We start from the raw sequence: 11897 nt of genomic DNA, 5'->3' as shown, positions 1-11897 counted from the left end.
CCAGACTGGGATTGGAACCCGAGACCTCCAATCACAATACACTCCGCTCTAACCTACTGAGTATAAAAATAAAACTGGGCCAGACTGGGATTGGAACCCTAGACCTCCAATCACAATACACTCCGCTCTAACCTACTGAGTATAAAAATAAAACTGGGCCAGACTGGGATTGGAACCCTAGACCTCCAATCACAATACACTCCGCTCTAACCTACTGAGTATAAAAATAAAACTGGGCCAGACTGGGATTGGAACCCTAGACCTCCAATCACAATACACTCCGCTCTAACCTACTGAGTATAAAAATAAAACTGGGCCAGACTGGGATTGGAACCCTAGACCTCCAATCACAATACACTCCGCTCTAACCTACTGAGTATAAAAATAAAACTGGGCCAGACTGGGATTGGAACCTTATATATAGACCTCCAATCATAATACACTCTGCTCAAACCTACTGAGCTACCTGATCAGTAGTAGGTCTTGACCCAGACCCACTACAGTTACATCCAAACTAAAATAAGGGGAGGTAACTATATGTAAGGGGAGGTAACTATATGTAAGGGGAGGTAACTATATGTATGACAAAACTATAAGGAAATTCGCTAGTGCTTTGCAATTGTCTGCAGCAGAACACTGGGATCCTTAATGTAAAAAAAACCTGATATTAGTCACAGTCACTGTGATATTGTGATGAGGCTCTTCGATACTGACCGCAAGACAAATAAAAGACTTACTTAGATATCCAAAGAATACAGCCCATTTGAAGTCCTTCTGCTTTTTCATATCATTTTGAAAAGTTGGAAAAGCAGGATGTCCTCCGAAGGCAAACACTATAGTTCCGAAAGCAGTGAAGAAATCGAGGAATTTGATTTCCTGGTGAACTACAGGTTTACCGTCCAGATCCTCGGATTCCAGACCAATGTTTGTGATGAGGATGACACATGCTATAGTGGTTGCTATGGTAGCTCCCACTGCCACCTGCCTGTAATTAAAATCGATGAATTTGAAATTTGAAAATGTTCAAATAAAGAAATTGTTAAACAAACAGATTCAATAAAGCAGATATAGGAACTAGAGAGGATCGACAAATTTATTACAACAAAGGAGTGTTTCAATATAAAGCTCCAAGTCAACCTCTGTCCACACGAAATATTAGGCCACACGATCATGAAACAAACTCAGACTTAAGTCTTTGCTTAGCAAATCACTACGACATCTCTTTTCAGTGGGTTATTATTGCGATTGGTTAAGTGAAAACCTAAGACAATTTTAGACTTAAAACCCTTTCACCACTGTAGAGCATAATGGACTCATCCATATCAATGCATGGTAGAGTCTACTAAAGATACATAGGGGTGAAAGGGTTAAGATCATTCCATGCTATCAGCAAGGTTACATATGCATTCAACATTGAACTCACGCACTTAATACTTTTAAAAGTTGTAAACTATTTAACATTAGACCTCGGAGCTCAATTACAAGCAGATACTTCGCAAATACTTCACAGATAATATGCAAAATCTTTGCAGATAATTTACAAATACTTAACCCTTTCACCACTGTAGACCATAATGGACTCAACCATATGAATACATGGTAGAGTCTACTAAAGATGCATAGGGGTGAAAGGGTTAAAACATGTTTGCGGATACTAAATGTCAAACTTTTTCGAGTCTCCAAAATAATGAGATATAAATCAAATGAAGTCATTCAAACCCTGCTACACTTAGTTGTCATCAAGTTTTGGTATTGTTTGGTACACTGTTTTGGGTTTTTAAAAAACCCTCCACCCAAAAAGATGACGATCGAGGGATCGACCTACATGCATACCTCGGGCATTATTTCTTATGAACATTTGCACCATCAATTCTAACATCAACATGCTACTGACACATGTGCCTACAGTGTTACTACCACACAAATGATTCTATAAAGTGAACAAGTGGTCAAATAGCAAAATCTGCAAACAATTCTATATTTAGCAGAGTTATCTCCCTTCCTTGTCAAACTTCAGAGTTATCTCCCTTCCTTGTTAAACTTGAATATGATAATACATCTTAAGTCTTTAAAAATAAAATATTTTTTTGTTGGACATGCCCCATTCCCACAGAAGTTTCCTTAGTTAATGTTTGACATTTCTATAAATAGCAATGATGACCTTTGCTGTGACCTTGAAACCCTGAAATACATATCCAAACAAAGTTTCCTCAACTTTAATCTTTTTATATTTTATGTGACACAACAGGATGATGTGACAGATATGGATAACACTATATCACAACCCCACCCCTCCAAATAAAATTAATTGGGCATAAAATTTGAGCACTTACCATTATATAATTTAGTAGAGTTATCTCCCTCCACTGACCAATTTTCAATCTTCATATTCAACTTCAGTAAATATAATGGGAATACTTAGTTTAACTATGAGATAATATGGACAAATTGATTAAGGTCAAGAAAACTCACCAGAAGTCTTGAGGTGTCCCGAGCCAAGTGACCGGGGTCAAGATTACAGCCAGTATGATGCACCATACGCAGAAACTAAGATCCCAGCCGACGTCTTTGAAAAGGGATTCAACGTTCTCCGAAGCCAACAGCAGAAACACAGTTCCTACTCCAAACAGGGTGAAGTTGATAGAAAAGTTCACTAACTGTCTGAAATCACACATAATTAGACACACTCAGTTTTTAGGAAAAACATCTTAATTTCATAACCTTCGGCCACAGAAAATCCGGGTGGTCCAGGTATTGGCCATTTTTAACAATTTGTAGTCAGTACAAAAAAAATAGGATCAGCCTTGCTATGTGAAATTAGTAAAAATAGGATTTGTCAATTTGAGTTTTTGAGTGTACAAGGGCCCCATAGCGTCTCAAGAATTATCCCTGCCAGTATTTTTATTTCAAAGAGGTACACTGTATAAGCTTATATTTTTGAAGATATATTTTTGTGAGAAATATGATTTTGCATTAAATGTAAGTCAAGATAATAACATTTAGTTGGTCATTTTCACTGGCTATAACTCTCATGAACCTTTGAGCAACCGGGGCTTGATTTTGAGATAATCTCCAGAAATGAAAGTAAAGATGTTAAACAGAGAAATAGACACCAATTATTTTATTACTCTGTAGGGCATTTCTGATGTTTGTGCCTAACAAAACCTTACAGGATGAGACTGCAAGGAAAATGATAAATAATTGGAAGACAGAAATAATACAGGAAAACAAAAATGGAATTTTGATAATTATTTAAAAAAAAAAAATTAACCTGCTGATGAATCCCAAAATGAAACCTTCGTGAATATGGTTTGGATACAAAATTTGCAGCTTTTTAAGTCAAATGGACATACATCTCAGGGTTTTTGCCAGCTATTTTGGTAAAGGACCCCTGAGGAGGACTTGGGGGAAAATATCATCGGCATTTGGCCAAAATTGGGAAATATCATCAGTGTTCCCACATCATGCACAGGTTCAAAAAAATATCATAGGTTTTGAGAAATAAAACCTACAATGTGATTTGCAAAAGTTTTCCTCTACATGTAGCTGTTTCTTACAGTAAAATGTGTAGCAATAAATAAACACATCAATTTTCAGTGATTTTGTTTATTCAATTTCAAATTTCCGTCATGGATGGTAATACTTTGAACGTTGCACATATAACGACTTGAAACTTGTATAAACATGCTCTTTTTTTTTTTATCTCATTGTGAAAATAAATACTGAAATTGGGAAAATACAGTCATTTTTGAATTTGGAATTGGTCCCCGTACTGGACCTATAAATACTTGGCAAAAACCCTGCATCTATACCTGTTACTGTCCACTTACTTCAAAAAAAAACATTAGCTGAATGAAGTATAAAGGAAATAAAGAAATTTGCAATTTACAAAAATGTGTTGATTCAATTCCTGAAGTTTTTGAATTCTAAATAACAGTTACACCTGTTCACGAGACTACCTCTTTTTATTGACAACCTCTATTCAGAGACCACCTCTATTTACAGACCAGCTCTATTTACAGACTATCTCTATTTAGAGACAACCTCTATTTACAGACCACCTCTATTTAGAGACCACCTCTATTTTGAGACAACCTCTATTTACAGACAACCTCTATTTAGAGACAACCTCTATTTAGAGACCACCTCTATTTACAGACCAGCTCTATATACAGACCACCTCTATTTACAGACAACCTCTATTTAGAAACCACATCTATTTAGAAACCATCTCTATTTAGAGACCACCTCTATTTACAGACCACATATATGTAGAGACAGCCTTTATTTACAGACCACCTCTATTTACAGACCAATGCTATTTACAGACCACCTATATTTAGAGACCGCATCTATTTAAAAACTATCTCTATTTAGAGACAACCTCTATTTACAGACCACCTCTATTTAGAGACCACTCCGCCATTGCAAGTTATTTCTGTTAATTGAACCTGTATTACAAGACCACCTACTATAAAAAAACACTTTATTGATCTCCTTAAGGTGGAGATTGATAAAAGTTCTACAGAGTCATGATGTAAAAAAACCTGTTACATTGAAATCCTCTACAACAAAATACTTTGAAAAACTCCCAAAAAATATATATTTGGATGTAAAAGGAATATTACTTTCGCCTCAGTGAAGTGTATTTTTTGTTTCAATAAGTGGGTCAGAATTATGATATCACATTTACCTGCCCCACTTCCCGTAAGCCTTTTCCCCGATGAGAGGATAGGGGTCTGGGACATGTCCGCGGCAGTCTTTGAACCTATGTGAGGCGATAATCCACGATTTACCGAGGATGTGACCGGTGTAGGCGGACAGGAAACTGCAAGCTGTAATTATCACTAGCCCAATCCAGCCTGTAAAACAAGGACAGCGGTCAAACGATGAACTTATAATATTAAAATAGAGTGAAATATAATATATTTTCATAAACATGTTCTACAAAATGTACATTCAATGTCCATCATACTTGCATGCCAACTTTTTTTAATTTTCATGGGGAAATGTACTCAAAATCAAAAACATAATCAAATGTGTCTATATACAGTCCCTAGGGGGAATATGTGTCACTTTTAAATTGCAACTTTTGAGTTGTCCTTTCAGATAAAATCATCAGATCTTAAAAAATAGAAATAGTTTAGTACATTCACTGGTTGAAAATGCTCAATTGAAGGGTCAAATATCGGTAGTCTCCCTCAAGAGGGAGAGATAGCAAGCATGGCCCTTTTGTTAGGGAAACACAATTTTTTATTTTACGAGATAAATCATGTAATCATGATTACTGGGTAATGAAGGAAAACAACCAAGTGTGTTTCTCTAATGAAATAGAACAATAACACGAAAGTGAAGACAATCAGGTTTCGGGCAATTGCTGTCATCAGCTTCAATCATACAGAATTAAGGTGTGATAATCCGCAATTTTTCTAGAAAAGCTACGAATAAGGGAAATATGACAGGGGAAACTCAAGCGTGAGGGTAACATATGTTTTATCTACCTGTCATGTGATCAATTTAATCCAATCAGACATGCTGTTATAAAGACAGGCATAATGATATAATGTAGTATGTATGCCCCCCCCCCCCCCTATTACCACACAAATGGACAGACAGGGGTGACACTATATGCCCCCTTTTTCATGAAGAGAAAATAAAATGAGGGAGAATAAATTTAATACATGCAAATTTTGTTGAAATTTTCACAAGAAGGCGAATATTGGGAAGGATGAAAATACATGTAATATTATTCACAAACCTGTATCCTCCACAGCCTTAGGCAGAGCCAACACTCCTGATCCGGCGATTTCCCCGACGATAAAGAAGGCGGCTTTAGGTATGGAGAGGCCACTGTGACCACCGTGGCCAGATGGCACTACCACCTGTCAATCAAATCACAATTCCAGAGTAACACACTTCATGATGATTATACAAGAAAAGAAAAAACAACCTGTCTTAGGATAGGCTGAAAGTCCCATTCAGAACATACCTATCAGACTGCGGGATGGGTTATTTCATACTTATTTGTGAGGATCAAATTGTGACTCCCAATACACCTCTCAGTAACAGAGAGGTCATTTGTGAGTTTGTAAACACCTCCCCCCTCATACACCTCTCTGTGGGAGAGGGGTAATTGTGGGTCCCTCAGACCCCCCTATAACTTTCAGTGGAGAGGGGTCATTTGTGAGTTTGTAAACACCACCCCCCCTCATACACCTCTCTGTGGGAGAGGGGAAATTGTGAAGGAAGTGACCCCGCTATAACTTTCAGTGGAGAGGGGTCGTTTGTGAGTTTGTAAACACCTCCTCCCTCATACACCTCTCTGTGGGAGAGGGGTAATTGTGAGTTTGTGAACCCCTCCCCCTAATACACCTGTCTGTGAGAGAGGGGTAATTGTGGGTCACTCAGACCCCCCTATAACTCTCAGTGGGGAGGGGTCGTTTGTGAGTTTGTGAACCCCCCCCCCCCCTCCCCTCATACACCTCTCTGTGGGAGAGGGGTAATTGTGAAGGAAGTGACCCCGCTATAACTTTCAGTGGAGAGGGGTCGTTTGTGATCTCACAATACCTCCATACATCATTGTAAGTAGCTAGGGAAGGGGTCTTTTGTGAAGAATGTACCCCCCACCCCCACACACTCTCATATATCATATTCCCTCCAGTGGCCATGGGGAAACTAAACCTCCTCCCACTTTCATACCCCTCTCAGTGAGAATTAGTTATTTTGAAGCTAGGATTTGATACCCCTTAATCCTTCTATCATTGGTGGCATAACCCCTCACATAACCTATGTATATACCTCTCCATGGGGAGGGTTATATAGGATGTAACCCCCTCCACTGTTACCTGTCATTTGGACACTTCTTGATTTTCCTGTCAAATCTGTTCCAAGTACAACTTTTTGAATGATGTTTAAAAAATAATATCATTTTTCTTAAAAGTTAAAAATAAAAAATTGTCCATATTAATACAAAACAAAATCTTTTCACTGAAACAGAGCTTTTAGAAAGGAAACAAACTGATATTTAAGGTCCAAATTTGTTCAGTATTTATCTGCATTGTGCAAGCAGCTAGATGTTCACAAAGCAGGCCAAATATTCACCTAATTCCCTTAACTAAAGGGAAGTAATTCAATCCAAACTGGCTTGCAAAACCGAAAGTAGAACGGTATAATCTGCTATTTATAACAAAACGTTCCCTGCTTTTAAGTCTTCGTAGGGCAGTTTATATCGATTTGGCAGCTTTTGTGCTCTGAGACGATGTCTTTATCCGATCAGTCTAATTATAATTTATACCTATATGTGTACAATACTAATTAACCGGTGCTAATTACAACAGATTGTCTTTAGATTAACTATACGTATAGCATGTGACCCCGCCACCAATTTCCATTCACTCTTGTTCTATTTAAATCTCCATTAACTTTAAGTTTTTAAATCTCCATTAACTTTAAGTTATGATCATGCCTCTTACCTCAGACGGTTCAACAGACATGTGGCTTGTCGTTTCTCTGTGTCGTTAAAGCTACAGGAAACTGAAATGAATAAAGAAATGTTCAATTGTCATGTCTTTATTTGTACTGTATTTGGCGATGATATTAAATCAATGCTTCGTTACTTACACTGCTATTTATTTGCATGATCAATGTTAATTATTGTCTAACTTTATGATGAATTGTAACAATATTTGAAAACGTTCCACTTCAGCTCATATAAGCATCTCTACCAGACCACGGACTTAGATAACAGACAAACTCATTTACTGTTTATGACTAACGGTGTAGAAAGTAAATATGTTCGATCGGAGAATTAAAATTAGATTTACGGCATTTGAGTTGATCTAATGTGGGGACAATAGGATACATATTGATCTAACTTACCTCCTCTATTCGGTCAGCTGTATCACGTGCCGCTGTTTAAGTCGTTCACCCTTGACCTCTGAGATGTGCGGTGTACATTATCAAAATGTAAACAAGTCTCGTGATATTGTCCTCCCATATCTTGTTTGTACCCAACGTCACATCCGGACCGCGTGACACTAATTATAGTCTTACTGTCAATATTGTGTTTCCTTAATAGGCCTTAAATATTTACTTGAAAGTAGGTGCACCCGTATCCCAGTTTTCGACAGTTTTAACGTAATTAAAACATATACATTTTCTGATGTTGCACTAATATTAAGTCTTATATTTCACATGTAACTTATTTATCAATTTGTGATATTTACATATATATCTATATTGAAGATAAATCGAACGGTATTGGTATTCTCTATTAAAAAAAATGCATGATCTATATATGGTCATGTATGAGCTTTAAGTTAAAACTGTACCCGCCAAGTGCCATTTTGCCACTGAAATACTACAAATAGATATAAAGATAGATACAAGGTTATTATAACATATGGAAATATTATGATTATGAATATTATATAGATATATTGACCTTTTCGGGTTACGTTTTTTTCCATTCAGATGCAAAGAAAGTTTACCACGTAAGTGAAATTTAGGACTCTGTAATAAATGAAGGTTTAGATGAAAATGAGTATCTTTATGTTGAATTGTATTCACTTTTTGATTCTGAAATATTTGGACTAAAATGCCTCTTTTTAACATTTAAGAAGGTAAATGCAACACGTACAGTCTCGTTATAACGTATATTCCATGTGATGCGCAATATGCTTGAACCTAACGTTAATTTGTTGCATACCATTACAAAATTTAGGAAGATGCATTTCATCTCCTTATCTTTCCCTTAAAAAAATGAAGAACGTTTTACTTGGTCTTTCCTAGACTGTATGAGTGTGTTTGAAATATATATGTATTTATTTGGTTATTTTGCATTTTAAACAGCCTGTCTTACCAGACAATGGAACCCGGTCTATTCTGCGGGACCAACGTAGTATTTTCTTTGTAACCGTATACAGTTCCATCAGCCGAGAATTAACGTCAGACGGAAACCATACGAGCATTACCGGCGTAATTTAGATTTTAGCTCAATATTTTGGTTCCTGATAACGCTATAACGGTGTGACGGAAGGATAGTGTTTAATTAGAAAACATTCGTATACCATTAGTTTTTGGTGTTAATGAATTATATAAACATCCTTGGTTGGTAGTTTTATTTAAGGGCTATACAAAGAAAATATAATCTTTAAATAGCTTGCAAAACTACTGTCATATATAAGGAATTTATGATAATTCAATAAAAAATACTTTTTACAGTATTTGCCGTATTTTCACTTACACACGCACCCTATCCCGATATTTGTAACTATCATAACGATATCAAATAAAAATGTAACGGATGTATAACAACACTTTTGTGGGGTATTGTTATACAATTTGAAAAGTAAAAGTTCTGGGATGTTGTATGGTCCAAATATAAATTTATTAAAATAACTTTCTCTAGGTCGGTGGACGATTTCTGGAGTATCCAAAAACACACCCGTACAGTCCGATGCCTAGCTCCTAACTGCTGTTTCAAATCGTAATCGTGTCCAAGTACATTTACACAAAAGCAATTGAGTAATTAGTTTGAGTGACATCTGTCATTCATAGCAATCGGCCTTTCAGACTTTCCTTCTATATGTATCTATGCTATGTACAATGTTGTAATTGTGTACATCACACGCCATGTATCATACTTACTATATGTATGTGACCTCTTGTTACACACGTAAGTGTGTCGGAGTGAATAAATAAAAACTTAGGACTTAAACTTAGACTTCGGCCGTACCCGACCAGGTAAGCCAATTTAGCTGTCCTTTGTCGGAGACTGAATGCAGTGTCCGATCTGGTATGACAAGTTAATCCTGTTACGTAATATAATTAACTTTAAAGATATATGGTATAAGATGGACAAAGTAAATGCATGAGTTAATCTGACAACAATGACACATGTCGACTTTAAAGGAAAAGCTTCATAAATGGAACTGATCTAAATTGACACAAGTTCAGGAGAAAAAATTTACACATATAGTTCCAGGATATTAATTATATTTACGTCACACGATGGTATAGATTGAATGAAAGTTTATAGGTTAAAATACGCCAAATAACAAATATAATGATATATTAAATCAAAGTTCATATTTAGCACTTTTATCATAAAATTCTTTATGATAATTTCCCTCCGGCTCTGGTAAAGACGCGTCCCGCGGCTTTGTTTTAACGATAAAAACCGCGTCCGTAATTTCGGTTGTAATATCCGGATCCTCTACCGTAGTTCTGTTGGTTTACAAAAACCGGCGTTGGTGGCACTAGACTTAGTTGTTGTTTTAATTGACATATTTCATTTTTAAGTTTGTCATTTATATCCAGCATTAACTTGCTTTGCACACACAGTTCTTCTGCACCTTGTAATTTATGTGTCAAATCTGCAATTTCTCCTTTTTGTTGGATGATCACTTCGTACAGACTGTTTTTGTGTGCATTGTCTTCGTTGACAGAAGTTAGTGCTACGCTTAGCTTTTTGTTGCTATCTGCTAGTTTTTCTTTCAATGTTGAATTTTCTGTTCTCAACAGCGTTGCTTGTTCCATGGTTATAAGGCACGTGTCACAGTCATTGGATTTTGATAGTAAAAGATTGTGGTCACTTTGTAATTGGTCACGCTGACTTGATAAGTCCGAAACTTTCTGTTTAAGTTTTAAAATTAAATTACATTCTGTTGATGTGGGAACACATGGTTTTGGTATCTCACTGTCAGGAATTGACGAAAATGGTAGCATACCTTGCAGATGTTTTCTTTCCTTGTACAGTGTCATTCTTTCATTGTCTCTCCTCCTTTTGGCGCGGGATTTGGACTTACTTTTGTTGCTCTGTTTCTCTGTTTGTCGCGATGTCACTGAAAGGTTTGTTAAGGGGGTGAGGCTATGGTTGTGAATTCTGGCGTTGGTGCCGTTATGAATCTGGGCGTCTGTGCCGTTGTCGATTCTTCTAGTATTGGGTAAGGGGGTGCTCGGTGACATCAAGGGTTGACGGAAGTTTCGTCGTCGGTAATCCTTTAAGAAACAGAGTCCAGAAAAGTGTCCATTTTTTCCACACTTAAAACACTGGGCTGATATTGCGGGGCATGTTCTAAGATGGCCGTTGTGAAACGTTAAGCCGCATCGGGTGCAATGTCTGTCGGTTTGCAATTCCCAGTTGTTTCGTCCAGTTCCGGTGTTATTCCAGAAACGTTGAGGAGTCTGATGAGATGAGTTGACGGCTCTCTGTTGAAACATGGTCGATCTTATCCACGTTAGTCTTGATGGTTGTAGGTGTGGGGAAATCTCGCTTGGCAGTGAAGGTTCGGTATCTTGTACGTAAATTGACTTACACAAATGAATGAGGCAAATTACTCCGGATTATTCCACCAATTATAACAACACTTTTGTGGGGTATTGTTATACAATTTGAAAAGTAAAAGTTCTGGAGATGTTGTATGGTCCAAATATAAATTTATTAAAATAACTTTCTCTAGGTCGGTGGATGATTTCTGGAGTATCCAAAAACACACCCGTACAGTCCGATGCCTAGCTCCTAACTGAAGTTACAAATCATAATCGTGTCCTAAGTACATTTACACAAAAGCAATTAAGCGTCATTCATAGCAATCGGCCTTTCAGACTTCGGCCGTACCCGACCAGGTAAGCCAATTTAGCTGTCCTTTGTCTGAGACTGAATGCAGTGTCCGATCTGGTATGACCAGTTAATCCTGTTACGTAATATAATTAAGTTGAAAGATATATGGTATAAGATGGACAAAGTAAATGCATGAGTTAATCTGACAACAATGACACATGTCGACTTTAAAGGAAAAGCTTCATAAATAGAACTTATCTAAATTGACACAAGTTCAGGAGAAACAATTTACACATATAGTTCCAGGATATTAATTATATTTATGTCACACGAT

The 11897-nt window shown here is 36.9% G+C and overlaps 1 protein-coding gene across 1 annotated transcript in view; it reads right to left on the bottom strand.

The window, feature by feature from the left end:
- LOC110452981 (lysine histidine transporter 1-like) overlaps positions 1 to 8695 on the bottom strand; it is an 18966-nt gene extending 10271 nt beyond the window's left edge. The window contains exons 1-6 of the mRNA XM_021501766.1: positions 7879 to 8695; positions 7473 to 7533; positions 5759 to 5882; positions 4694 to 4862; positions 2473 to 2661; positions 738 to 985 (exon numbers count right to left, since the gene is read on the bottom strand). Of these exons, the coding sequence (XP_021357441.1) occupies positions 738 to 985; positions 2473 to 2661; positions 4694 to 4862; positions 5759 to 5882; positions 7473 to 7493 (751 nt within the window). The 5' untranslated portion in view covers positions 7494 to 7533; positions 7879 to 8695. The remainder of the gene's footprint in view (positions 1 to 737; positions 986 to 2472; positions 2662 to 4693; positions 4863 to 5758; positions 5883 to 7472; positions 7534 to 7878) is intronic.
- Positions 8696 to 11897: the final 3202 nt, after the last annotated feature.

The sequence above is a fragment of the Mizuhopecten yessoensis genome, unplaced genomic scaffold (genome assembly GCF_002113885.1).
Source record: "Mizuhopecten yessoensis strain PY_sf001 unplaced genomic scaffold, ASM211388v2 scaffold7021, whole genome shotgun sequence".
Taxonomy (NCBI): Eukaryota; Metazoa; Mollusca; class Bivalvia; order Pectinida; family Pectinidae; genus Mizuhopecten; species Mizuhopecten yessoensis.
Note: the sequence above shows the minus strand (reverse complement) of the source record. Positions and strands in the feature narration are given on the sequence as shown.